The sequence below is a fragment of the Camelina sativa genome, chromosome 6 (genome assembly GCF_030686135.1).
Source record: "Camelina sativa cultivar CO46 ecotype springtype chromosome 6, ASM3068613v1".
In the NCBI taxonomy this organism is placed as follows: Eukaryota; Viridiplantae; Streptophyta; class Magnoliopsida; order Brassicales; family Brassicaceae; genus Camelina; species Camelina sativa.
In genome coordinates, this window is record NC_141885.1 from 26746696 (window position 1) to 26774263 (window position 27568).

A 27568-nucleotide genomic window follows, 5' to 3' on the forward strand; every position below is an offset into this window, starting at 1 on the left:
GATCGAAGTTGATTTGTGACTCAATCCTTGCGCTAACCTAGAAGAATGGTGCTATATGAAAATTTCCATATATATGTAATAGTATAGGATACGCTTTTACGATATATATGCTAATCCACTTTTTTATTATGTTATGAACCTATGATCCCTGGATATATCTGATAGCCATGTGTGGGGCAATTAAAGGGTATGTTAATGTGTTGTTTGTTTTCGTTTTTTTGGTTGTTTTTTTTACCTCTTCTTATAAAATACTGTATGTATATTGCGATATATGTCTAGTATTCCAAACCAAATATATACTATAAGGTATAGGGACTCAACCATAATAAACTAATCATCAATTATACATTTTCAAAAACAATTTTTTATGCTCTCATAATTATGTTGTCGAGGGTTGATCACATGCATTGTAAGATCTCAAGAAATATCATGTTTAAATTCACGTAACACATTTATTACGTGATATCATGGACAATGTCAAATTTTTGATTCCTCTATTATCCTTTGCCAATACTCCACTCAATTTTAGTGATTTTGATATGGTGTTCGGATTATTGTTTTTAATATTATTGTCTGATTTACATGAGTAAAAAAAAACCAAAACATAAGTAAAATATAAGCAAAACATAGGTTAAATATTTGCAAGTATTTATTTTTATAATAAATAAAATTAATTTTTTAATATCATACCATCTCTTTTTTATTATCTCTTTGAAGTTAGAATATATGGTCTACCATACCATTTTTTTTATAAACAATTAATAATGTGCTAAAAAAACACATTTTTGCAATCAAAAATCAAACCATCTAATATTTATCATCACGTAAAGCTTCAAGAGAAAAAAGCCTTTGAAGACCTGAAAAGTAAGGACTGAGTGTAGATATGTTTGGTTCCCACTTCTTTTACTTTTGATAATTTGGTGTAGTTCCCTAATATTTATCATCATGATCACCAACGATCTCATCTCAGTTTAATCTATATTTTTTTTTGTTTGTTAATATTTATGTTATTGCAAATATTATAAACTATGTCGTTAATATTACAATTTCTAGTTTTACGTCGTTACAAATAGTAGATTTTACAAACTACACATAAGCCATATATAATTCTACAGCTTATTAAATTCAAATCAAACCCCATAAATTTTGAATTTAATACTTACCAATTATATACTATCTATGCGTCAAAGTAAGGATGAGCAACGAAGCGAAAAGCGTTCGAGATATTAAAATCTAAAGCTGAACAGGCTGTTGGCGCAGCCGTTGATGGAGAAGACAAGCGCCGGTTTCGAGAGACAAGAAGTACTTAACAATCACTCCCTTGTCTCCCTTAGTTCGAACTTGTGAAATCGCTGATGCAACAACATAGGTATATATATTTTTTTGATATTTGTTAATTTGAGATGTTTTTTTTTTTGATACGTTTTCTTCATTCTAATTTTTGTAGGTTTGGGTTTCATTGTCTCTCTGCGTGGCCAAAAAAACTATGTCTTTCTTAAGGTTGATTATCGTTGAAAAAAAACTATATATGTTAATTATCGACTTATCGTTGCAAATATTTATTATAACCTATGTATGTTGTTGCTAGCGATGTAGTTCCTATATATGTTAATTATCGTTGCAATATTTACCATTACACCCAAAAAAAAATTATGGTTGCAAATATTATATATAACCTATCTTTTCTCTGCTTTACCCATAATTCTACTACTACGTTAGCATATCACCCTTGGTGCAGCAGCAGGAGGGTGGGTTCCACACAACCTATTAAATTGTATCAAGAAACAACAAAGAACAATATACTTTTGTCTTAAATCTAAACGTTTGGTGTCATGTGTAACACTAATGACTAAACGAACACATGAAATAATTAAATGAAATTGCAATGTCAAATACGAAAGATATACATATATTTTTTAATTATTTTTGTATTAAATTAGAGGAGGAAAAAAGTGGCATCACTTGAGGTAAAAAAGTCTCTCTCTGCTTACACGGAAAAAGCACACAATGAAAAAACATTGGCAAGCATTGTTTTTCCATTCCCAGGTGGCCCAAAGAGAAGCAGGCCTGAAATTATGAAATTTTACCAAAGATGGCAATGGAGAAGATCAAGAAGAAACCAAACTTGCAAATGGATGTAAACCATCAGTTAATGGTTTCAATATTATTGTCTGTTTTACTTACATATGCGTCACTTTCTAAAGACTTTTAATAAATGTTTTTGATATTAGTTCTGCGAATTATTGAGATTTTCTTCTGTATGGGTTCCACTTTTTTTTTTTTTTTTTAAACTCTCATACAACAACAAACGATTTTCCAGAAATCAACAAACAAACAAAATTAGTTTCCATGCCATATTGCCATGCTCAATGATTCTCTCATTTGGGTATAAAACAATTTTTGCAGTTTCCTGCCCAACAAGGCTTTGAAGAAATAAGCCAAGGTAAAGAGATGTGAGGGTGGTTAAACAATGATTAGAATAATCCTAATTAATATATTAATTTTGAGTTCAAGAGCTGTAGCTTCACGTTAACAAAAATGTGGCTTTCCTGCTTTAAAGAAAAAAAATCTCTAGACTTAGTACTTAAAGCTCCAGCCTAGACTAGACTTAAGTCTTTTTCTTCTATCATTATTTCTTCTGAAAAACAAAGTTTTGTAAAATGGTAGTTTTAAAAAGAATAAAAATAATTAAGAAAAAAAAATAAATGTATGGATCCGATGACATCTTGACTTATTGAGGGCCCATTATTAGGAATGGAGGTCTTGTTTACCTTTTAAAAGAAGCCCAATTTATTTCCAAGTGTAGAAACATTAATACTTTTTTTTTTTGTTTCTTTTTTTACCAAACTACTTACTTTTACATACCAAAACTAGAATCATACTTAATTTTACACTTAATGTTTGCACTCAGAATTAAGAAAACATCGTTGCTACATCAAAACAACAAATCATGTAAACGAATCCAAATCAAAACCAATATAACAAAGACTCAAAATTTGAAACTTTGCAAGTCTTTTAATCAAAATTTGCATGTAAACGAACGAATTCATATCAAAATTTTGTATTGTTTTAGTTTGTTTGATGCAAATCAAACTTTGCCTTGGTCCTCTAATCTTCAGAAGATTTATCTATAATACTCGCTGGCTGAAGCCTAAAAGCCAAAGGCAGAGCAAGATGTTGGTAAAGCGATCGATGAAGAAGACAAACGGCGGTACCAAAATGATGTGGCGTTCCTTCAGTGTAGATATGTTTGGTTCCCACTTCTTGTGCTTTTGATAATTTGATATTTTTTTCTTTTTATCCACAATTCCCTAATATTTATGAACATCATTAAATAAGTATGATTCTGGTTTGCCAAAGAGAAAAAAAAAGTATGATTGTTTCTATACCAAGGCAAAGTTTGATTTGCATCAAACAAACTGAAACAATAAACAAAATTTTGATATGAATTCGTTCGTTTACATGCAAATTTTGATAAAAAGACTTGCAAAGTTTCAAATTTTGAGTCTTTGTTGTATTGTTGATTGGATTCGTTTTACATGATTTGTTGTTTTGATGTAGTAACGATGCAGGTCCCTACACTTAAATGTTTTCTTAATTCTGAGTGCAAATACAGTTTGGATTGTGTTGTGTGTTCAACTCTTTTACATATGCCAAATTCTATGAATTGACATTTTTCTGATCATTTGTATGCCAAAAGGCTTGAGTTTGTTCTTTCTGCAATTGTTTCTTGCTGTGAAGCAATGTCATGAGAAGGATATATCTCATGTTAACCTTGGAGCTAAAATTAGTTTCTGAACTTCCTGCAGGTGGTGATGAAATCACAAGGATGACAACTTTGTATTGCTGCAGAGAATCAAAGATCTGGGACTCTGTGACATATACTCGTGACATATTTGATGTCCTTCAAACTGGTTTTGTAACTTCTACAATTTCTGTTATTTTTTTGCTTTAGACACTCACATTTTGAGGATCACCAATGGATGAGAAAAAATAATCTCCTATATATTAATAGAGAAGTACTCTCACAAAAAAGTTGATGTGTCGCGCTCACAGACCTCCTGTACATTTCTAATAAATACCTTTACTTTTCATTGTTATTTATATAAATATGCTACTGTAATATTATGAGCCAATGTTTTTTATTAATATTTAAAAATAAAAATTTAATCAACTATTAAATCCAAAAATGTATTTAATTATCATTTTTTATAGCCCATTTACTTATTAAAAGTAAATTACACTTCACAAGAAAAAAAATATTCATTTATTTATCACTTTTATCATTTTTCTCATTGCATTTTTAAACTTAGGATTAGTTTAATTAAATCTATTAGTTTAAAAATATTGTTTTATCTATTTAATGGTATAGTGATATTGATAATAATGTGAAACATAAAATATGTGAATTTGATTTTTAGAGACACAAAAAGACATCAAAACTTTCTACACCAGCTTACAATTTTTTTTCAAGTTCAAATATTTCACGGGTGAAACATATTTTACAAAAAACAATCGCAAATTTGAATAAACGAAAAAGAAATTTACTTACATATTTTATTTTATACAAAACAATCTTAAATCTCAAATAATAATTTTACTCATAATATTTTATTTAAATCGATTTATCCCGTAGATAGTGCGGGTTGGTACCTAGTACAAAGTTAATGGGGATGCTTAAATTTAAATGTTAAATTTCATATTAAATTATACTTGAGACACCAATAAAAGGTTTTTACCAATGTGGATGGTCTCAATAAGTCAAGAACGACTAAAGGGTGTCTTCGGATCCATACATTTATTTATTTTTGTTCTTTTTAAAACTACCATTTTACAAAACTTTGTTTTTCAGAAGAAATAATGATAGAAGAAAAAGACTTCAGTCTAGTCTAGGCTGGAGCTTGTAAAATCTTCCAGCTGAGCGTACTTTAGAAATATCGGAACCAAGTAGAGAGTAATGTCTAGCCTCTAGGCAGTTTAAAGCAAGCTTACTTCTCAAGAGTTCGAGTACCTTAATCAACACAAAGGTTGGGACTTGGGAGCGGTGAAAGTTTCTCTACTATTTGTTTTTTGTTTGTTAAAGGGCCAAGTCTCTCAACGTTTCGTACAAAGAGGAGCCGTAGGTCAGTGTTTCAAATTTTCAACCAAGACACGACTCGGGCCTGGCTATATATAGCTTATGGTACTGATAGCTTATAAATAAATTTCTTCAACCATATACAAACAATTTAATTAAAAGTATAGAGAGGAGCCATCAGCCATGCATTGCATATATTCCCGCCCAATTGTCCTGCAGAATTTCCTCCACGTGACACCACCACAATCACATTAATAAATTAATTCCAACTTTGACAGATCACTTTTGTTTCTCCGATCCACTTGGTTTCATGTTGCTGTATTAGTACCGCATAAAATATATCGCATTCGACTTCATTCTTTAACCCGAGTTTGATTTCTCGTGAACAGAGTATTTCAAATCTTAAAAAGTAGAGATCAAAAGAATAAAATGAATCAATGAATCAAGTTAAAAAGGAAATCCAATAAGCATTTGCATCATGGATATTGAGAGTTATATTTTGTTTATTGCAATAGTTCATGCATCTATAGACTAATATTCGCACAACAATAAGTTGTACACACAATAGCCATAAGTGCATTCGCATTAAAATAAAATGGAATATAGGAATCAAGTAATATTTAGGTCACTTATATATTAATGCACCGCGTCTAACGCGATTAGTCATTAATACACGGGATCGTCCGATCTAAAACAGAGTATTTTTTGTTCCCTATATATATATAACCTTTCTCATTATATCATCTTAAATCATTATAATCATACAAAGCCGTCACCCAAATTAGAAGAAATCTCTAAGATGGCCAATAACATCTCTTTTCCTTGTTCCATCATATTATTATTATCTATTATCTTCTTCTTTTTTATCAACTCATCACACGCAATGCCATCGTTTAACGTACAAAGATACGGAGCTAGAGGTGATGGAAGAACAGATGCGACCAACTCCTTTTTGACAGCTTGGTCATTAGCATGCCGCTCACGGGCTAGGGCCATGGTCTACATTCCCCGTGGAACATATATGGTCAGAAACCTAGTATTTTGGGGTCCTTGCAAGAACGTTATAACTTTCAAAATCGATGGAACACTCGTGGCTCCGGCAAACTATTGGAGTATAGGTAATTCCGGTTACTGGATTCTCTTTGCTAAAGTAAACCGGATCTCGGTTTATGGTGGCACCATTGATGCTAGAGGAGCTGGTTATTGGTCATGTAGAAAGAAAGGTGGACATTGTCCTCAAGGTGCAAGGGTATGTATGTATGTTCATATTGAAAAGTGGATTTTGATTTGTTCGTTAACTAGCTGTTTCAATTTAATATATAAACTGAATATGATTTCATTTGCAGTCCATATCGTTTAGCTGGTGCAGTAATGTTCTACTAAGTGGTCTAACGTCGTTCAATAGCCAAAATATGCACGTCACGGTTCATCATTCCTCTAATGTTCGGATTCAAAACATAAGAATAAGAGCTCCAAGTGGAAGCCCTAACACCGACGGTATTCACATCCAATCTTCTTCTGGAGTCACTATTACTGGCGGAACCATTGCGACCGGTGATGACTGCATTGCTCTTAGTCAAGGATCTAGGAACATTTGGATCGAACGGGTGAACTGTGGACCTGGACATGGAATCAGGTAACTGAAGTTAACAATATGTTATCTTCTTAAATATGATGATGTACTACCCAATTAAGACATTAATTAAGATGGGTTTTGCTTGTAAATGTGATGCAGCATTGGGAGTCTTGGGGATTACGCTAATGAGGAAGGTGTGCAGAATGTAACCGTAACGAGCTCTGTTTTCACCAAGACGCAGAACGGAGTAAGAATAAAGACTTGGGCTAGGCCGAGCAGAGGGTTTGTGAGGAATGTTGTATTTCGGAATTTGATAATGAGGAATGTTGGTAATCCGGTGATTATCGATCAGAACTATTGTCCTAATGGAAGAGGATGTCCTCGTCAGGTGAATAATCTAGTCGATTTAGCTTAACGCAAGTCTTAGAATCTAGTCTTTGTTTGATGATGTAATTTTTGTTATGACTGATCAAACAGAGCTCTGGTGTGAAGATAAGTGGAGTGACTTTTGCAAACATAAAAGGAACATCAACAACACCAATAGCTATGAAACTGGATTGTAGTGGAAGCAATCATTGCACCGGGCTTAGGTTACAAGACATTAAGCTCACTTACATGAGAAGATCATCAGCTTCTTATTGTAGGAATGTCCATGGACGAGCCTCTGGAGTTATGGTTCCAAGGAATTGCATGTAAAACTTAAGAATCCAAGATTATTAATTGGGGTTCATATACATATGTAAACCCTAAGACTGTTGGATGTAGATATATATATTCCAGAGTGATATTTATTTGATGTTTCATAACCTTAGATTCATCCAAATTTGAATGTGATGAATTCTTTGGTGGAAATGAAAAAAAAAAGAAGCAACCAATGTGCTAGTAGCCTAGTGCCAATTCTTCTTTACTTGAATTCTTTTCCATCTGAAATTTGTAAAATTCGTAACGCGTTATAATAACAAGAGATTATTATTTGGGTTTAACAAATGTTTATTTTCTTCTGACATATCCAGGTGACTCGTTGTATATTTAATATATGGTTAAAAAAAATTGGCATTACAAGAAAAGTAAAATATAAAGTTAGATCTTGTACTTCTCGATTCAATAATTTTTGTATCATAAGAAAAAAAGATTACAAGCAATTAAGTAATTAACGGATAGATTACAACCTGTACTGTACGTAAGATTCAATATCATGAATGGATTGGATGACGTGTCTATATACAATTGGTCGACATTTTGACTCTGTGCTATAGTAGCGCAAGATTCGGAGGGTTTTTCTCTTTAGCCGCTGAGATCTGACCTCTCCCCTTCCGTAACCACTAACCACCCACATGTCACGTTCCAATTCCATAACATAAGGCTTGTCTACATGAATATGAATATGTTTTCCAATTTGATTTTTTTATCGGTTTTGTCTTATTTTTTTCAAAAATTGTTTATTCAAGATCTTACCAATGAGATCAACCTATACGAAACTTGAACTAATTATTTTTTCTTCACGACTAACTAATTGTTGTACTTTTAGTAAATAAATTTATCGAATATATAGTACTATAGCTAGAAGTACGTAGCCGACACATTATATAAAGGAAACGTGGATATCACATGTTTATCAGTTGTCTCTACCTATTATAAGTTGCTTGATGAGTTCCGATTGCTTATCATTTACATGTAAGCCGTACTGTACGTATCATTTTTCTATAGTAGTTTCGTGATGAATCTATCAGCATCGGACTGGCATTATTCATATGCATTGGGTTTGATTGAACTTTGTCCTACCGGTCGATTTAACGTCTTCTGACTAATCCTAAAAGATGACAAAGAAAAAACTTAATTAGTCCACCAAGTTTTCAACTTAACCTCAATATCAGGATGAACCTAATTTATTTGCTTTACAAAGATCATGCACTACAATCAGCCGAAAACAGAAACGGTTAAACCCCTATTTACCAGAGGTGCAAAAGTCTTTGTTCCTAGTGGAAGTAAACGAAAAGAGAAGCGAATCTGTAGGGCTCTGTATTGTCTTCGGTATAAATTTCTCCAATTTTTGGGTTTGTTTTGTTTTGTTTTTTTGTTTTTTTTTTGGTCTTTCACTTAACCTTAACATAACATGTAAAACAAATCGATAAACATGATTGTCCTATTAAAACATTATTCCGTTTGATGCCGGATTTTGAGTAAAATCGATGGTATTTTGAACATATTTTCACCATTATATTCGCTTATTCGATTTCTTTCTGAGCAAGAAGCTTTTTTTTGTTTGTAATTTCTAAAAAAAGCCTTTGAGAATGCTCTATCATGTCCCTTATTAGTTCTCTGTAAAGCTTTTGAAAATATTTTCGGTCTAAAGCTAACGTAACATGTTCGAAAATTTTAATCAGAATATTGTTAGTAAGATTATTTTTTAGGTTCACTGCAGAAGAAGCCATTTAAGAATTTATAATTGAGAGTTTGCGACAAACCGTCATTGATGACGGTTCGGCTCGTCATGATCCATTCAACGTTCACGTAAACCCATGTGATAAACTATCAGTAGATGAGCATGATTAATATACCAAAAAAAGGGAAAAAAAAAAGAGCATTAGTAGATGAGCATGACTAATCTATCTTTTTATATATGTAGGTTGTCGTTATTTGTGGTAAATTTACTACAAAGAACTTCACTAATATTTCTACCTGTCCATGTGTAGGGAAACAAAAAAAGTTGTCTGAAGTAATGAATTAAGTTGAAAAGGTAACTAGCTCAATGGGCATTGCATTTGAATAAATTATAATGATGACGTGAAAGTTAGGGTACTATTTTTTTTTTTTTTTTGAAACACAGTTAAGGGTACTATTTTGTTTTGTAATAATTATTCGTACAATGATAATAAGTTAAACTCACATTATCATCAAATAATTACGGAATGAAGTAAAATATGGTCATAGTAGCCATTAAATTCACCGCATATAACGCGATTAGTCATTAATACACGGATAGTCCGATCTAAAACAAAAAAAAATTCTGCCTCCTATATATAGGGTCATATATAATTTCTTCTTAAATCATACAAGATGGCCAATAATAGGGCTGGGCAAAATAACCGATAACCAAATAACCGACCGAAACCGAACCGAAAAAAACCAAACCGAACCGAACCGAAATTCTTCAAATACCCGAATGGTTAGTAAAAATCTATATCCAAACTAACCGAAACCGAACCGAACCGAACCGACAATTAAATGGTTAACCGAAATATCCGAAAACCTAGAAGATATCAAATATTATATACTTAATATTATGCAAACTATAAAATAAACTTAAAATATAAATTATTTCTAGATTCAAAACAATTAAATATTTTAAATAATCAATATATGTAAATGTTATTATTTTGAATTTACAAAGTTAAATACTATTTTGTAAAATTGAATCAATATTTTTCCCTTTTTTGTATTTTTGTTATTATATATTTGGTTAATTTTGGTTATATTCGGTTAGTTTTGGTTATATTTGGTTTATTTGGTTAATGTTAATATAATTTATGTTAGTTATGGTTATTTATTTAAATAACCAAACCGAAACCGAACCGAAAGAAACCGAACCGAACCGAACCGAAATTTTAAAAATATCCAAATGGTTATTATATTACTATATCCAAAATAACCGAAACCGAATACAACCGAACCGAAACCGAATAGTTAACCGAATGCCCAGACCTAGCCAATAACATCTCTTTTTCTTGTGCAATCATATTATTCTCTATATTCTTTTTTCTTATGAACTCAACCAACGCAATGCAATCATTTAATGTACAAAGATACGGAGCTAGAGGTGATGGCAGAACAGAAGCGACCAAACCATTTTTGACGGCTTGGTCATTAGCATGCGGCTCACGGGCTCAAGCAATGGTCTACATTCCCCGTGGAACGTACTTGGTTAGAAACCTAGTCTTTTGGGGTCCTTGCAAGAACATTATAACTTTCAAAATCGATGGGACGCTCGTGGCTCCACCGAACTACTGGAGTATAGGTAATTCCGGTTATTGGATTCTCTTTGCTAAAGTAAACCGGATCTTGGTTTACGGTGGCACCATTGATGCAAAAGGAGCTGGCTATTGGTCTTGTAGAAAGAAAGGTGGTTATTGTCCTCAAGGTGCAAGGGTATGTAAAGCTAAGTTCGATTTTTTCGTTAACTAGCTATATTAATTTGTTATATGATATACAGACTAATTTTTTTTAATATGGTTTCTTTCAGTCTTTATCATTTAGCTGGTGCAACAATGTTCTATTAAGCGGGTTAACGTCATTGAATAGCCAGAATATACACATCACAGTTCATCATTCTTCTAATGTTCGGATTCAAAACATAAGAATTAGGGCTCCGAGTGGAAGCCCTAACACCGACGGTATCATCGTCCAATCTTCTTCTGGAGTCACCATAAGTGGTGCAACCATAGGGACTGGTGATGACTGCATTGCTCTTACTCAAGGAGTTAAGAATGTTTGGATCGAGCGTGTGAGCTGTGGACCCGGACATGGAATCAGGTAACTAAAGTTAAAACTAATCGACTGCAAATATGATGATTTCAGTTAAGTCATTAGCATGAGTTTGATTGAATATGTGATGTAGCATTGGGAGTCTTGGGGAATACACTAATGAGGAAGGTGTGCAGAACATAACCGTCACGAGCTCTGTTTTCACCAAGACGCAAAATGGAGTAAGAATAAAGACTTGGGCTAAGCCGAGCACAGGGTTTGTAAGGAATGTGCAATTTCGAAATTTGATAATGAGGAACGTAGAAAATCCATTGATCATTGATCAAAACTATTGCCCTAATAGAAACGCTTGCTCTCGTCAGGTGAGTAGCCTAATCGATTTTGGCTTAGTTCTTCCATAGTTTGTTGTTAGTATGAAGGGAATCTTATTATGCTTGATAATATATATAGGAATCTGGTATAAAGATAAGTGGAGTGACTTACGCAAACATAAAGGGAACATCAACAACACCTATAGCAATGAAACTGGATTGTAGTGGAAGCAAGCCATGCACAGGGCTTAGGTTACAAAACATTAATCTTACTTACATGAGAAGATCGTCAGCTTCATATTGTAGGAACGCCCATGGACGATCCTCTGGAGTTATGGTTCCAAGGAATTGTATGTGAAATCAGAAATCCAATATTCGATTCATTGGGATTTTACATATACATACTTAATTAGATATATTACAAGGTGATACTTGTTTCCCTTGACAAAAAAGGTGATATTTGTTTCATGTTTCATAACCTTATATTCTTCCAAATTTGAATGTGGTGAATGTGAATCGATTGTTTGGCTTATGAAATGCGCTTGTAACAAAAATTCAAGAAAACATTATTATTTTATCTTGAAAATCAATAATTTGTTCCTTTTACTATTTCAAAAAGTTGAAAGGTCTCGGACTATTGTGTCGCTTATTAATTTATCCAACATCAGTGTTTCTTTAAAATGTTTGCAAGTAAATTTTTGTAACTAGTGATCGATTGTAACTTTTTAGGCTATTAAAAGTCTATACAACGTTCACTAGTTACACCAGCGGTCATATGTCTCATCTCACACTCTACACACATTACCAATACAACGTTCATAATTTACCTTTTTTCTCGAACGACTTAGGTCTCTGATACATGTGTAATCCTGCGCGCAATGTAGACGCGGTGATTGCCACCGCTATGAAATCATCACATGATAATTTAGTTTAGCGCGTGGTCCCCAGTTTTTCTATCATTGAATTTGCATAATTTGGCTTCTACCAATTCAGTTGCTAGATTACTACTACTAAATAAACTACTGAAAACTTATATCAGCTTTATTATCTGCTTAAAGCAAAATTCATCAAACAGATCCAAGAGGGGAACGTGGGTGACACGTGATCATTAAGATTTGCTTTAAAAGTTCTCATTGCTTCTCTCTATTATTTTTTAACGTTTTCTTCGTGTCCTTGCCAAAAACTAGTCTCTATCGTTTTACTTCAACTTTTTTTTTTTTTTTTGCTAAATAAGTTTTACTTCAACTTGATCGTCTCAAGATTATATTTGGCTATCCCACATGCATTAACTAGTTTAATTCTTCCTTTGGTTTCAAACTGTTCTTTATTTATATAAATTATAAACTAAGCTTGAATAGTAGTGTGTTTACGGTTTCCTTTTTGTTGATAACTAAAAAAGTATTAGATATATATATATATATATATATATATATCAGGTGTTTGTTTAATTACGGTTTACCACTTAGGTAATTACCTATTTACCTCCAACCTTAAACTTAAAGGATTCTAACCTATTAGGCTATTACATAATTAGCTCCCTTCATCATCTTAAAATCGTAGTCGTAGGAAAGAAATGAAGTTTCGGAGAAGAAAATTATAATTACTTTCTTTTTAATGCTTCTATAAAGCTTTTTGACAATATCTACCTTCGGTCTCAAGCCAAAATGGTCGAACATTCAAATCAAAAACAAATTAAAACATCTAAAATGATTGATTAGGTTACTTGGAGAAGAAAACTATTTAAGAGTTGAGACTAACCGTCATTGATAACGGTACGGTCCATCACTCCATTTACGTAATCCCATGTGATAATTATTCTAATAACCATATATTTATGTTACGTCCCATGTTACATGTTGCTTATTACGTGATAAGTAAACATTGGTTGACTTTCAGTTAATCTTTTTTTTAAAGAGCTTTTGTTGACTAATGCTTCTCCTGACCGTAGGATTCGGAGGCTTTCTTGCATCTACGGCTACGATTGATTATAAGATTTCCACTGTCCACATGTCACATGCCATAAATTATGCTATTGCTAATGCTTTTTTTTTTTTTTTGACAAACTGCTATTGCTAATGCTATACATGAAACCTGGTCAAGTCTTGACTTCACTCTTTCGCAATTTGTTTTTTTTTTTTTTTTTTTGACAAACTGTTTTTGCTTATCTTAGATAAATACTTATGTATAAAATATAATTTAACCGAAGAACGATAGAAAAGTCCACGGACACTAGCATGATTTATTTATTCTATTTTGCAATTACATATTTATTATTTATTACATTCTCGACTTCAACTAACAAAAAGATTTAAATTATACAAGTGAACATGGATCACATGCTTACTCGTTTATAGATGAGCATTATTTGCTTAAGACCTTCACAACTGCTTATCATCACATGCGTTTATGCGAACCGTACATATCATTCATTTGAATTTAATCAATATCAAACAATCATTAGCATTATAATTTAGAATTTTGTCAACGTATTCTTTTAAAAACAAACAAAAAATATATTCAGACATACCACTATATATACAGTTACATATAAAATACCCACCATAACCGTCTCCGATTACTTCACCCTCACACTACACCACAAACACAAAACATAAATACTTCTACCAAAATCCCAAAATCTACAAAGATTTATCACTCTTTCTCTTTTTAAGAAACATCAAATATGGATAATAATAATAAGCTCTTAGCTGTTTTGCTAATGTTCTTGTCAAGCTTCTTGCTGATAAGATCATCAACGGCTGCTTACAACTACAATGTCGTCAACTTCGGTGCCAAACCAGACGGTCGAACGGACTCCACAAAAGCCTTCCTTGGCGCGTGGCAAGCAGCTTGCCGTTCAGCTGCATCTGTCACTATAACGGTACCGAGAGGGAGCTTCTTGCTCAAACCGGTGGAGTTTCGTGGTCCGTGCCGCAGTAGGATAACGTTCCAGATCTATGGAACGATTGTAGCTCCTTCGGATTACCGCGGTTTGGGAAATTCCGGTTATTGGATTTTGTTTGTGAAAGTTAACCGGATCTCGATCAATGGAGGAACGTTAGATGCTAGAGGTGCTTCTTTTTGGGCTTGTCGTAAATCCGGAAAGAGTTGCCCTGCTGGCGCCAGGGTAAGATAAACCGATTTAACCAACTATTTTTCAATTTTGGTTTTCTAAATTTTTGAAAAAATAGTAACAAATATTAAAAATCGAATAGGTATGATTTGGTTTGACATCGTCTCGATTTCGATTCATCGTTTATAGTAAAATATTTGATTGGGTTTTCTAAAGACTTTTTGTTTTACTCTAATTAAAAAAAAATTAGTAACATGTATAATATCAAATTAGTTTGTATATGGTTTTGGTGTTTCAATTCAAAATTTTGTTTTCATCGGATATAATATAGCAATGAATTTTAATATACTTTTAAGATTTCAATATGTTTATTTTACCTTTTCAGTTTGACACGGCTTTGCATATTCTACTTTCAACTCCTAATCGATAATATTGGCGATGATGCTTTTTTTTTTGCAGTCAATGACGTTTAACTGGGCAAACGACGTCGTAGTAACCGGTTTAACATCAATTAACAGTCAAGTAACACATTTAGTTATAAACAGCTGCAACAACGTAGTCATCCGGAAAGTAAAGCTAGTGGCTCCAGACCAAAGTCCCAACACAGATGGCCTCCATGTCCAAGCTTCTGCTGGTGTTACCGTAACTGATAGCACGTTTCAGACCGGAGATGATTGTATCTCTATCGGTCCGGGAACTCGCAACCTCTACATGTCTAAGCTCAACTGCGGTCCAGGCCATGGAATTAGGTATGAAAAATTGAAGCATTTGTTCTTATTTAAAGATAACTTGGACGGCAAGATTCAAATATTTTGTGAGTTACGTACTGATAATTAATCCTTTTGCAGTATTGGGAGTCTGGGAAGAGATGCAAATGAAGCTGGAGTACAGAACATAACGTTGGTAAACTCTGTTTTTACTGGATCAGACAATGGTGTTCGGATCAAAACATGGGCTAGGCAAAGTACAGGTTTTGTAAGAAACGTTTTGTTTCAGAATCTGATCATGAAAAATGTTCAGAATCCAATCATCGTCGATCAGAATTATTGCCCGAACCATCAAGGTTGTCCTAAACAGGTAAAAATAATGATCGAAATTGAAACCTAGCTACATAGTACACACATAAAGGAATTATATAATAACAATCTGATTGGTTTTGTTCATTTATATATTTGTAGGGTTCTGGAGTGAAGATTACTCAGGTTGTGTATAGAAACATTCAAGGGTCGTCACGGACGCAACAGGCTTTAACGTTTGATTGCAGTCGCAGTAATCCGTGCCAAGCTATTAGATTGCACGATATCAAGCTAACGTTTAACGGTCGGTCAGCCACTTCGACGTGTAAAAATATTAAAGGAGTTAAGGCTGGTGTGGTGATGCCTCAAGGTTGTCTTTGATAATTCATGAATTTGAAGATTTTGGATGACATTACACCATCGTGAACGCAGAGTATTTATTATTTGCATTCTGTGATCGAGATGTTTTGTTTTGCGTCTTCATATATGTATATGTAAATCATGACACTTTAATTTGTATCTCCTTTTTAGTACAAAATATATTAATATTAAATTATGTTTTAACGTATTGAAGCTAAAAACGTTACTCTTCCAGCATTCGATTTATGACTCGTATACAAGATTTCATTTAAAACAAATATAAAACGAATATGAACCAAATATAAAAATGTTAATCCTAAGATCATTATTCATCAGACAGTTAGATACTTAGATACTATATTACTTTATTATGAATGTAAAATAAAAATGAATGAAATTAAAGAGGGAGAAAGTGTTGGTAACTGATGTAAAATACAAACAAGCTAGTGAGCATGGACAAATTTACAGTTTTAAATAGGTTGGTATTTGTAATAAATTTACTCTCAAAAAATTTCCCTGATTTTTTATCAAAAGACAAAGTCAACGTTTGCTGTGGCCATTCAGGCTCTCCTCTCCCGTTGACAAGTTATCATTTTTCTTCCCACTCTGCGACATGTATGAGCTTGACAATTCTTCATCGTTCTTCTTTTGAGACTTGGAACATGAGTCTCCCTTGTTCTTCTTCTGAGACTTAGACCCGGAGTATCCATCGCCCTTCTTCTGAGACTTGGAACTGGAGTCTTTATCGCTCTTCTTCTGAGACTTGGAGCTCGAATCTCCATCGCTCTTCTTGTGAGACTTGGAGCTAGTGTCTCCATCACTCTTCTTTGAGGACTTGGAGTTGGAGTCTCCATCACCCTTCTTCTGAGACTCGGAGTTGGTGTCTTTGTCACTCTTCTTCGAGGACTTGGAGTTGGAGCCTCCATCACTCTTCTTCGAAGACTTTGAGTTGGAATCTTCATCACTCTTCTTTGACGACTTCGAGTTGGAATCTCCATCACTCTTCTTCTGAGACTTGGAGCCGGAATCTCCATCACTCTTCTTACTATTCTGAGATTTAGAGTCTCCTTCATTCTTCTTCAAACTCTGGGATTTAGAATTAGATGGATTGGAGTCGATCCTAAGAGATTTAGCCGAGAAGCAGTGACGAACATGGACCCGGTGGCACACAGTCTCAGTCGAACAACCTCCTTGTACATTCACCACAAGTATTGCTTCTTTATCCCGTGTGTCCTCACACCACCAATTTTGAGGAATTCCATCTACAAACTCTTCTAATGTATGGAATTCCTCATGGTGAACCGATACCTCCACTAAACTATCCGGTTCTATAGTTCCTGCAGCTGGCGTTACCTGAAACAAAAAGAAGCCCCTATCATCTTAACAAGGCAAGTCTAGAGAGATTTGTGACCAAGGATTGATCATTTTAGTTTGGATACCTCGAGCCACCGTGGGAAACCAAATGAGCCTAATGGATGTAACTCGAGCGTGTCTTCGTCTTCTCTCACCGTACTCTGCCCTTCGCATAAGATCCTAAACACAGCATTCTCCTTGACGCATTTATTGGTGATGCGAAGCATGAAGGTGTCTTGGTTCTGGAGAACGATGTTGTTGCTGCTAACAACTGTCTCTGGTACATAACGTAAGTCATCAAGCAACGCTTTGACTTTCTCGTTGGTCTTGATGATTCTACCAAACTCTTGTCTCCTAACTGATCTATCGACATGCTCTATCTTCACATGGAATTTGCAACGGACTGGTTTGTGATCACTTTCCGTCACATCCATACAAGCATCATACCTATCCATAACACACCAGTATGGTTAAAGACTTCGAGTTTATAAAAGAGTTTGAATCTTATAACAAAATGTGTAAGGAAAATCTTACAACATAATTGAAGCAACAACAGGACAGTCTAAACTGCATTCAGATTCCGGACTCGTACGTGTGTCTCTGTATATTACTCTGTCACACCATGCAGGAATCCGCTTTTTCTCACCTGAATCGTACCCTGGAAAAGAAAGAATTGGCAAAATAAAACATCAAAACTTTTATATGCTGCAACACTTGCATACAAATGTTGGTTATGTACCTCCTAACCCAGGGCGGTGTCTTTCAAACTTATAAGTTGGAGGGAAAGTAATGATGGCTTCACGCATTCCTTGAAAAACTCTTCCAGCTTTCATCTCTGCCCTGAGCTGATCTTTTTCTCTAAGCCAATCAAAGCTTCTTTGTGAGACAAAGTCCCTAGCTTCATCATATGATATACCAAAGAGGCGGTAGTTGAAATCACCAAAAAATACAACCATGTCCGCCTCTGCTAGGTCCTGTTTTGTCTCTTCTGTATTTACGTTTACATTCTGCAGAATGTGTGAGGAGTCTAAGGTAAGCAAAAAACTCAAACCATAGGTAGGATAAAAAACATGACTGATCTGTAAACCATGATCATTAGCTTTGTGTTAAACTAGACATGATGAAATAACAAAAATGGACTTACATTTGCGCTCTTTGCAGTATGAGAACCGGTAGACACACCAGCTGAAAAAGTTAAAAGTCATGAGGTATACACATGAGCTGCCTTTAGGAAAGAGAAGTGAGGTAAAAACTGGGTGTAAAGATATACCGGCTGGTGCATTATGAGCACTTGATGACCGAGTGAAGGACATTGTTTTGTAGATGTGATCAAAATCAGCATTCCTGCGGTTTACAGCTTCTAGATGTGCGGCCAAGTGACAGTTGATGAAGCACATAATCCGATCAAAGACCCTAATTCTCAAACCTACACCTCCCTAATTTGACGTGTAAAAGTAAACCAGGTAAGATGCTATTTCAGAAACAAGGATGATCCACATGTTGGAGAGAAAGAAATAAAATGCTAAAAGAAAATGTATTTTATCTTAATCAGGGAAAAAAAACATTATATACCTTGTTTCCTATTGCGCGTCCAAAACCACATGGAACCGCTGCAACATCAATATCGCCTACATGAGTTCTTAGATTCTTCCTCACCCTGAATTGATATAAAAATATATCACGACACCATCAAAATATGAATAAAGCTTTACTTGTTTGTTGAATAAGCTATCTCATGGATTAATTCAACTCACCAAAGTGATATGAGCAAACCCGCTAATTGCCTCGATCCCATGCGTTCAAAAACTGCTTTTTCGTCTAAGGTCTTCCCTATTGTATCTATCCAGTACTGCCCTATTGTACTCCCTTCATTTCCTCCTACCTAATATTGAAACAAAATGAGGTTAAAAAAATTTTGTGAAGGAAAAAAATAGTCAGCATACTTTTTCAACTATTGTCTCACCGATTCCTTAGCAGCTGACATTGCCAAAAACCCAGCACCCATTTCTACTTCTTGTAAGCCTACGACAAGAATACCAACATCTGATGCTACAGAACCTAACCAAGACATAAGTGCGTCATGAGAAGCTTTTCCCTGGCCAACATTCCATGAACCAATCAGAATCCTAACACTGTCCGTCTGTGCATATGTCCGTTCTTTCTCAGCCAATTCCGACCTTATAATCCCGTCAAGAGGCCCAGGAGAAATCACATGCCATCCACGTATACCACCGTGAGTGGCTAAGCTGAAAATGTAGCCATCAGCTGCTGCCATCTTTATCACTGCGTTATTATGTGCAACCCATCCCGCGATTAGATTGCCTTCAAGATCAATAATCTGGATGTGACCACTAACATAACCAATGTATATTCTTTCCCCAAAAGTGCAGAAACACAAAACAGCACACTGATGGTGACGAAAGTATTGTAAACGGTTTCCATTTCCGTCCCATTGTATAAGCAATCCATTTGTGCATCCAGTCCAGATCATGCCATCCCCGGCTAAAACCATCGCTTCTGTTCTCCTGGCATCTTCACATGAGCCTCCTCCTCTTGTTGCAACCCTTCTAACAGCATCTGCAGCTCCCATTATTGCATTCCTTGAGCGTTGCAAGAATCCATGCGATTTTTCCTTTTTCGAAGTGGATGCAATTTTCGTCTTCGTCTCATCTTCCGCAGGTTGATCCTGTCCTGATGGCATTTCAACCCTGTTTTCAGTCTGACCTTCTGTATTGAACACTTTCAGTAGTTCTTTTGTACGACCATCCCTGCAACGATATTGACCCCATTAGAATATCACATCAAAAAAGACACAAAAATATCAAAATTTGCAATCAAATATTGGAGCTTTAAAGTATCAATCAATACTCACCATAAGGAGAAGGTTTGAAGCTGAGCAGCCCAAATTTTAGATCTTACATTATCAGCTAACAAACACTTGACTTCAGAGGAAGATATATTGCAAGTTCCGTTGACAGTAACTTGAGCCCTAAGATCAACCCCTGACCTTTCCACCAACAAAGCAGCCATATGTTTCTCCTCCAACCTAAGCGAAAGTGATTTCTCCATAGATTCCCAAGTCCATATCTTTATCACACCACCTTCCGAACATGACCACAAATCGCCTGGAAATAAGCAATAGAAATCAGATTGAATTCAATACAAGACTAAAAAAATGATTTTTTTTTAGGTAGAAATGTATTTACCATAAGAGCTCATGATTACAGAATTGACAGGACCCTTGTGAGCTTGCCAAGAGAGACCTTCCTTGAAAGGAGAATCATCGCAATCATCAACCTCATAATCCATCTTCCAAGAACGAATCTTTCCATCCTTGTGACCACTCCAAACAAGCCTATTACCATTATCAACCATCAAACAAGTGGTGGGCGAAGTACTAGCCGACTCATGAAACGGGGCAGCATCCTCATCACCTCTCTGTACACGGTCGCTTAAACCACAACCTGGCTCAAAGGCATCATCAAAGTTCCAAAATCTAACGCCACTCTCTTGTCCAGCCCACAGTTGCGTCCCCGTACAAGCAATGTTCCTCAAGAATCTCCCAACCTGAGTCTCCTTCAACGGATGTGGTCTCAACTCTAAACAAGGAGGACGCGCAGAGTGCAAAGGAGACCGCGTCGGTACTTTAAACATGCCAACGCCGCCTCCAGATGCGACGAACTCAGGGAGCGGTTGAAAATCTTCTCCGATCTCAGGCTGGTGAGTGATCAAGTAATCATCAGAATCTCCTGTATCACCTCCTCCACCTCCGGTGAAAGGGAAAGAAGAGGAATTGGTGGTGGCGGCGTAAGGATAGAACTCGTCATCGGAAGAATCGCCGGAGATACCGCAGCCAGAGATGATTTCAGTGATTTTAGGGATATCGTCGAGGCTGTGCTGACGCTGACGGTGGTGATGGCCTTTTTGACCGGTGGCACGAAGCTGGTGGCTATAAGAATGGATTTTGCGAGGAGGAGGAACGGAGCTCATGGCGGAGAGAGCGTCGTCGTCGTTGATATCCATGGCGGAAAGGGGAATGAGGAGGAAAGAGAATGAGAGAAATATGGGGGGGGGGGGGGTGTGAAGAAAATGTAAGAGAAGAGAGAGAGATGGAGCGAAGTGTTCGGGAGAAACATGGCGACAAGAGACTTTGTTGCTTCTCTCTCTCTCTCTTTGCTCCTCCATTTTTCTTGGGAGATTGATTTTTCTCTGCACTGCGCGCTCCTTCTTTCTCTCCTTCTCCCTTGCCTTATTTATTTTTTCTTCTTCTTCCTTTAAATTTTTTTTTTTTGCATTATTATTTCTTTTGATCAATTATTTTATTATTTTTAAAAACATAACACTTAAGATAACACAAAAAACAAAATTGATTAGTAGTATTTTTTTAGAAATAAAAAAATTGATACAAAATTAATTAGTAACAATAATGTTTATGATTAATAATAATCTATATATATATATTAATCTCTTTAGATTATACATAAAAAATTAATACAAAAAGAAAAAGAAAAAGAAAAAAATTGATCGATGAAGAAGAAGAAAACTGATCAATTTTGTTTCGATTAGTATTTTTTTTTTTTTTAATCATAAATATTATGGTAGCAACAATTTTGTTTGGACTGTTACCTGCGTGAGTTGTACCTTTCTTCACTTCCTTTCTAGCCGTTTTTGCCCATCCAACAAGTTGTTGCTGTGTCTGATCGTTGAATATTGCATGAACTTCCCATCTTTTCACCGAAAGAAGAAGGTGGGGTTCTGAGTTTGCGTCTTTGCCTAGTTGATATCAACATAAGGAGATGCAAAATTTCATACCTGAGTGACAAGTGCATAGAACGGTAAGGTACTATATATAACTGCAGAGAAGCTGAACCAATACCCTGAGTCATCAAAAACAAAAAGATTCTACATTTCAAGATCAAGAAACTTGACAACTATTACCCGATGATGAGTCTTGGAATTATGAACTTGACATGTCCCATGATGCATGAATCCCAACCGTATTAATTGAAACTGTAGTTACAATTATTGCCAGGGTTTAATTTCTATGAATTATGATGTAAGTTGATATCTTCTAGAATATATGGTTTAAATTGATTTATGGTACAAATACGTACATTAGCTGAGTTCCGTTTATTAGGTTTTGCTCATAGAAAATTTTGTTTCTTCCCCATTTAACAACCCTATCATACCAATTTAAACTGAAAATCATGTAAAACCTAATAAATGGAACTCTAACCAAAATCAAAGTTGAAATAGAAGAGGTTTTTTTTCAATGGTCCGTTTTTTTTTTTTTTGGTAAGTTTTCTCCCAGTAAATTGGGCTTCTTGAGTTGAGAAAAAGCCCAATTGGTTTCTTTTAACTTATATATGGTTGAATTCCTGATTGATTATGTGTTGATGGTAATATAAATTTAGGGTTGGAGTCCTGTGGGAGATTTTAATTGATTATCAAATCCTTTTTTTTTTTTTTTTTTTGATAATCTTGCAAGAATGTCATTCACTTGTTGAAGCTACAAGAAACCAGTAGGCCCCCGACTTATAAGGTAACTGGATCTCTCTCTCTCTTTTGCATCATCTAACTCTCATGCATGATTCTAATTTTTTTTGTTTGTTTGTTGTAAGGAACTGTATGATGCTTTAACACCATATCATCATCGGCTGGAAGGGGAAAGTTTCTATACGATCCCTGTACCAACCGTCCGCAGTAATTACTTTGTATCGAGGCAGTTGCTGTTACAGAGCCGATTGTTGCGCCCCGATGCTATTGAATCTTTTAAGCTTGGCAAGAATTTGTTGTGGGATGGGCCCTCTGACGAGGAGGAAAATTGCATTTCACGATCAACATACGAACCACCTTCTCCTGATTACTGTCCTTCTCCTTCTTACTGTCCTCCTTCTCCTCCTGTTTACTGTCCTCCTTCTCCTTATTTACTGTCCTCCTTCTACTGTTTACTTTCCTTCTTCTCCTGTTTACTCTCCTAACTTTGAAATCCCTTTGACCTCCTTTCCCTACGATGAGCCATATAAGGTAATTTTTGCACTCTTGTTTACGTAATTCTGGGGGGTTTTATTTTATGCTACTGATCCATATCATATCATATCATTATTCTGATTTTGGACCCTCTCCATCCATCAGAGTTATTATAGACAGGATGAGGGCCTGTTTGGTAAAGTTGGGCTTCACTGCTACAATCTGCCAAATGTAAGTCTTTTAAGTTTCTCTTTTATCTCCTTCTGTTATCTTATCAAATATATCGTACAAGTTCTTAAATATTATTCTCATCTTCTTCGCAGCGGAAAAACCTTGAATATTTCTGCCTAGACCACGAGGAGTATCCTACGCTTGTAAAATTTTATGCAAGGGATCCCACTCGAGAGTTTTCCATTTGCGAGTTCTTAACAAGGGTGGTTAAGTCTGCGAAAGATGGCTGCTGCGTGAGTTTCATTACAACCCAATGCACATTATTGCCATGTAATTTTTAAATTGGCTATGCATCTCTTGTTATTATTATTATTATTATTATTGTTGTTATTGTGTCCTAATCTTTCTTGGTCGTCATGTCATGTCATGTCTCCTTGCAGAGAAGGAAGGCTTCCCAATCTGTGACCACTTTGACAAACTTGCCGTCGATGCTTTCTTCACAGGTGATATGCCCAACTCGTTGCCTGAGGATACCACCACCAGTGACAACCTGCAATTCTACGAGGTATCCCTTTTTAGCCCTTCACACATGCCTTGAGAACACATTTTGACTTGATTTTTGCAGTTGAAAGAGTCAGAGCTGGAAGAAGAAAAGGATTGGCTTCTTCTCTACTTGGAACTCTCGTTGCGCACCAATTCTTTCCCGGTGAGAAAAAAAAAACACAGATTTTGACAACAAAAAGAGGATAGGAATTTGTGTACTAGGTAGCTTATAATGACATCTCTTCTTGATGTTGTGTTGCAGTTCTCATCACTGGGTGAAAGTTCATTTGACCTGAAAAAGGTAATTGTGCAAACCAGAGCAGATGTGTTTTCTAAGAAGAAAACCAAGTCCGAGAATGCAATCTTCTACATAACCTTCACATCCTGTGCCCGTAAAGACGGCAATCCTATCATAAGGAATGCTATCATAAGGAGAACAATGGATCATATGTCCCTTGAAGTCAAGTGTTTGGTGTGAAAGCAACCATCTTATGTTATGTATTTTTTAAGTATCTATTTGATGTAGATGTTTCTTGAGATGGCGACTAGTTTAATGTTTTTGCTTGTGTGCTAGTCATGCAAAGGGATAATGACTTTTAGTTCCATTTTGGTTCTATATATATAGTATACCCAAAGTATAGTAAAAGAGATTATTATTTAATCATAACATTATTGTTACAAACAATAATCATCACATTCAACACTTTTAAATAGCGTAAATAAAGGAAGATACTCATTTTATTCTTAAAAGATTAGAAGACATATAATAATCTTACTAACAGTGAAATCTATTTCTTAGAGATCAATTGATCTTCTTCCACCTCCCAAGCTTTTCTTTGCCCTGTCCATAATTTTTATTCATCAGATTGAAAACTATGTGTTTTACAAATTTTTAGTGTTTTGTGTATACGAAAAAAAAAATCAATTGTAAAACTGCAATAAGTTTTAGTAGTATATTAATTGTTCATGTACTCGTTTCTTATAATGGTTACTCTGTATGTAAACATTTTATAATGTACAGAATTTCATGGCATTTGTGTTATGTAGACATATATACACCAAAATCATAAGATTTAGACTAATGCTTTGATATTATCATATACGTTAATTATAAGTAATCTCGCGCAATGTGTGTGTACTTATATTATGTACCTTACGCGTAGGAATGGCGTGTGGATTCTCCTCGATAGACACTGATTTAAATCCTACGGGAACCAACACATCTTCGTAGCTGATCCAAACACACACAATTAACATTTTAGTTGCTTAAGTTCTGAAGTATTGATTCAGTTACACAGAACGATAATTATACGTTTAAGACAAACTGAGGGATTGATTACGTACGTAGAGACATCAACTTTGTAGGGAGGTCCACCAACGTGGTCGGTAATCTAATAATTGAAAATGAAAATGTTAATCCATATATTCGATGAGTATATATCATTGAATTATGGAACATTCGTACGGCAATAAATTGAAAATTATTACCGGATACATGAGGGTTATGAGTTCGCCGTCAGGTTTTAAAAGTTCATGCATAGATTTAGCCCATGCAGGTCTCATCTCCGGTTCAATGGCGCAGAAGAACCTGTTAATTATATTAGTTAATTGGATTTTAATTACTTACTGCTAACATTATGTTTTCATAGTTGATAAACTCACACATAATCGAAGATGAGGTCGAATAATTCGTTAGGACGCCAAGTGAAAACATCTTCCTTCACGAAGGAAACGTACTTTGCCTTTGGTGAGGAGCTGTATGTCTATACGTAATCAACATAAAGTATTATTAATTTTCAGTAGACAAATCGTAGTGAGAAAGTGATGAGATGATGGAACCATTTATTTAACCTCATTAGCTTTCGTGAGGGCGCTTTCAGATATATCCAATCCAACAACAAAACGTTCAGGGCTTGCCATCGCAACGACGTCGTGTCCCTATACTCACATTCATAACATGATTAATGTGCAAAGTTAACAAACAAGCATTTTATTTTCAGAGTTGTTCATTAAAGCGACCAAATATAAGTAAATTTGTTCAACCTAAATTAACTTATTAAGTAGAGAAGTTCATCTAAAAAAGCAAGAATGAAACTGAAGAACAAAAAAAATAAATAAAGAAAATCTACACCAAATTAAACTTCTTATAAGAAATATATTGCGTCTTCAAAAAAAAAAAAAAATGTTGAGTCCAAAACCGTATCATACTAATTCATTTAGATTTGCTTTTAATCACAAAGATCTGAAGTTGTTATTACTAGAATTTTTTTTTTTGAAAAATCGAATTCAAAAATGCAAACCATATAAACCAAAATGGAAAGAGAGAGAGAGAGGTACGAAGAAGACTGACTCCACCACAGCCGGGGACAAGAGCACGGCCAAGTGGGAGTGAGGAAGTGTCGACGAGATGTACAACGAGAGGTGTGGCTCTTCCTTGGTCCCATGGTGTTATCTCTTCTTCCCAGCATTTTTCCCATCCACCTAATTTTATTTTTAATTAGTTGCATTATATATGTGCTCTTATTTCATTGTTTTTTTTTCCTTTCTGCCTTCCGAAATTTAAAATTCCATAACTTTCTGGTCTACAGATAATTAAAATGACACAAGTGATATAAGTTAATCATCATTTACCAATTGATTTCTGAGTAGAAAATTCGTTAAACTTAACAATATACTGCACATGAACTTTCTATGTTCAGAAAGCATTTGATTTTAGTTAGTGTGACTGTGTGACTCATTTATATATATGGACCAGAGAACCTAAATCTCCGTTAACTGTAAGAAAAAAGATATCAATGGAAGAATATGAATCACCTTCTTCAACAGTTTTAGGCAGGAACGTAAAAACTTCCTCAGGAGTAGGAATAACGTTTCCACCATTGCTCTGACCTTGACGTTCTTCAGCCATTTTAGGGGTTCTCGAGCTCTCTATCGTCTCTTTATCTTTGGTCTATTTATTAACGATTTCCCTTGTTTTTTTGAAGGGTCTTGAAGATGTGAAAAGCTTTAAGCAGGCTATGTATATATAAAGACGATACAAAATTGAGTTATTATTACATTTAACAAAAGGAAAAATAATGCAGTAGTTTAACAAACGTGATCTAAAGCTTTCACCCTCGAGACTTTTTGCCCATTTTGTGTGTCTTCTCATTGGAACACGTTGGGCTGTTTTAGATTTTCGTGGACGAATGTAAAGACGATCAACGGCTAATTAACTATTGGTGTTTCTGATTGGAATTAAAAGTGAAAAAAAAAATAATTATTCGAACATTTATATAAATAATTTATAATACGAAATAATTGTTTGGACTGTAAACACCATAATGTTTTAGTCATCCATTTATCAGGAATACACATTCCATATATCAATGATGCATTATTATCCATAGTATGAAAATCAGAAGCAAGTGTGGCCCTGGTTACCCCTCAATTATTCACCAATTCACAATAGAATAATTAGATATTTATTGAACATTTCTGTGAGTAACATTCTTTATAGCTAGCTAGCTCCAAAAATAACTCTTTCTGAGGAGGTCAAAAGGACGGACTCACGAGTGAGTGAGTGATCACAAGGGACCACACAAAATTTAAGTAGAAGCAATAAAACAGATAAGATCTAGCTTCCACTCACACTGA

General features: G+C 35.0%; 6 protein-coding genes across 12 annotated transcripts; 4 read left to right on the top strand and 2 right to left on the bottom strand.

Annotated features, from left to right (window-relative positions):
- Positions 1–5815: 5815 nt before the first annotated feature.
- On the top strand, positions 5816–7640 carry LOC104699434 (polygalacturonase-like). The gene is made up of 4 exons (XM_087455559.1): positions 5816–6326; positions 6424–6713; positions 6813–7041; positions 7131–7640. The coding sequence occupies exons 1-4, from the start codon at positions 5877–5879 to the stop codon at positions 7347–7349; spliced, it is 1188 nt and encodes a 395-aa protein (XP_087311685.1). The 5' UTR covers positions 5816–5876; the 3' UTR covers positions 7350–7640.
- Positions 7641–9704: 2064 nt separating this feature from the next.
- On the top strand, positions 9705–12036 carry LOC147943027 (polygalacturonase-like). Its single transcript, XM_087454077.1, has 5 exons — positions 9705–9713; positions 10360–10799; positions 10894–11183; positions 11269–11497; positions 11586–12036. Exons 2-5 carry the CDS (start codon positions 10416–10418, stop codon positions 11802–11804), a joined length of 1122 nt encoding a protein of 373 aa, XP_087310203.1. The 5' UTR covers positions 9705–9713; positions 10360–10415; the 3' UTR covers positions 11805–12036.
- A 1989-nt stretch (positions 12037–14025) lies between these two features.
- LOC104699436 (polygalacturonase-like) lies at positions 14026–16103 on the top strand. The gene is made up of 4 exons (XM_087454902.1): positions 14026–14573; positions 14979–15268; positions 15368–15596; positions 15698–16103. The coding sequence occupies exons 1-4, from the start codon at positions 14130–14132 to the stop codon at positions 15914–15916; spliced, it is 1182 nt and encodes a 393-aa protein (XP_087311028.1). The 5' UTR covers positions 14026–14129; the 3' UTR covers positions 15917–16103.
- Positions 16104–16259: 156 nt separating this feature from the next.
- LOC104793326 (type I inositol polyphosphate 5-phosphatase 12) lies at positions 16260–22061 on the bottom strand. Its single transcript, XM_087454903.1, has 12 exons — positions 21875–22061; positions 20455–21520; positions 20121–20373; positions 19212–20016; positions 19003–19130; positions 18821–18905; positions 18519–18684; positions 18393–18433; positions 17988–18255; positions 17783–17906; positions 17335–17695; positions 16260–17248 (listed from the first exon to the last, which is right to left on the bottom strand). The coding sequence occupies exons 2-12, from the start codon at positions 21431–21433 to the stop codon at positions 16436–16438; spliced, it is 4023 nt and encodes a 1340-aa protein (XP_087311029.1). The 5' UTR covers positions 21434–21520; positions 21875–22061; the 3' UTR covers positions 16260–16435.
- On the bottom strand, positions 21688–27287 carry LOC104793328 (thiocyanate methyltransferase 1). Of its 7 annotated transcripts, XM_087454904.1 has the most exons (10): positions 27047–27266; positions 26747–26947; positions 26283–26413; positions 25784–25870; positions 25595–25695; positions 25421–25520; positions 25277–25323; positions 25085–25163; positions 22061–22125; positions 21688–21975 (listed from the first exon to the last, which is right to left on the bottom strand). In XM_087454904.1, the coding sequence occupies exons 2-10, from the start codon at positions 26838–26840 to the stop codon at positions 21723–21725; spliced, it is 957 nt and encodes a 318-aa protein (XP_087311030.1). In that variant the 5' UTR covers positions 26841–26947; positions 27047–27266; the 3' UTR covers positions 21688–21722. The 7 variants fall into 7 exon arrangements, with proteins under 7 accessions (XP_087311030.1, XP_087311032.1, XP_087311031.1 ...); XM_087454906.1 differs by lacking the exon at positions 27047–27266 and having other exon boundaries at positions 26270–26413; positions 26747–26985; XM_087454907.1 differs by lacking the exons at positions 21688–21975; positions 22061–22125 and adding an exon at positions 24571–24773.
- LOC104793327 (UPF0725 protein At4g29550-like) lies at positions 22854–24537 on the top strand. The gene is made up of 3 exons (XM_010519667.3): positions 22854–23954; positions 24015–24095; positions 24195–24537. Exons 1-3 carry the CDS (start codon positions 23811–23813, stop codon positions 24408–24410), a joined length of 441 nt encoding a protein of 146 aa, XP_010517969.2. The 5' UTR covers positions 22854–23810; the 3' UTR covers positions 24411–24537.
- Positions 27288–27568: the final 281 nt, after the last annotated feature.

Coding starts and splice junctions, on each gene's coding strand:
- LOC104793327 (XM_010519667.3), top strand. CDS start 23,811: ATGTCATGTCTCCTTGCAGAGAAGGAAGGCTTCCCAATCTGTGACCAC. Junction 23,955..24,014: donor ACAACCTGCAATTCTACGAG/GTATCCCTTTTT, acceptor TGATTTTTGCAG/TTGAAAGAGTCAGAGCTGGA. Junction 24,096..24,194: donor TGCGCACCAATTCTTTCCCG/GTGAGAAAAAAA, acceptor GTTGTGTTGCAG/TTCTCATCACTGGGTGAAAG.
- LOC104793326 (XM_087454903.1), bottom strand. CDS start 21,433: ATGGAGGAGCAAAGAGAGAGAGAGAGAAGCAACAAAGTCTCTTGTCGC. Junction 19,131..19,211: donor TGTCAGCTGCTAAGGAATCG/GTGAGACAATAG, acceptor TTTCAATATTAG/GTAGGAGGAAATGAAGGGAG. Junction 18,906..19,002: donor GGTTTGCTCATATCACTTTG/GTGAGTTGAATT, acceptor ATATCAATTCAG/GGTGAGGAAGAATCTAAGAA.
- LOC104793328 (XM_087454904.1), bottom strand. CDS start 26,840: ATGGCTGAAGAACGTCAAGGTCAGAGCAATGGTGGAAACGTTATTCCT. Junction 25,324..25,420: donor TCATAACCCTCATGTATCCG/GTAATAATTTTC, acceptor TTCAATTATTAG/ATTACCGACCACGTTGGTGG. Junction 25,164..25,276: donor TACAAAGTTGATGTCTCTAC/GTACGTAATCAA, acceptor TGTTTGGATCAG/CTACGAAGATGTGTTGGTTC.
- LOC147943027 (XM_087454077.1), top strand. CDS start 10,416: ATGAACTCAACCAACGCAATGCAATCATTTAATGTACAAAGATACGGA. Junction 10,800..10,893: donor ATTGTCCTCAAGGTGCAAGG/GTATGTAAAGCT, acceptor GGTTTCTTTCAG/TCTTTATCATTTAGCTGGTG. Junction 11,498..11,585: donor GAAACGCTTGCTCTCGTCAG/GTGAGTAGCCTA, acceptor TAATATATATAG/GAATCTGGTATAAAGATAAG.
- LOC104699436 (XM_087454902.1), top strand. CDS start 14,130: ATGGATAATAATAATAAGCTCTTAGCTGTTTTGCTAATGTTCTTGTCA. Junction 15,269..15,367: donor GGTCCAGGCCATGGAATTAG/GTATGAAAAATT, acceptor ATCCTTTTGCAG/TATTGGGAGTCTGGGAAGAG. Junction 15,597..15,697: donor ATCAAGGTTGTCCTAAACAG/GTAAAAATAATG, acceptor ATATATTTGTAG/GGTTCTGGAGTGAAGATTAC.
- LOC104699434 (XM_087455559.1), top strand. CDS start 5,877: ATGGCCAATAACATCTCTTTTCCTTGTTCCATCATATTATTATTATCT. Junction 6,714..6,812: donor GGACCTGGACATGGAATCAG/GTAACTGAAGTT, acceptor AATGTGATGCAG/CATTGGGAGTCTTGGGGATT. Junction 7,042..7,130: donor GAAGAGGATGTCCTCGTCAG/GTGAATAATCTA, acceptor CTGATCAAACAG/AGCTCTGGTGTGAAGATAAG.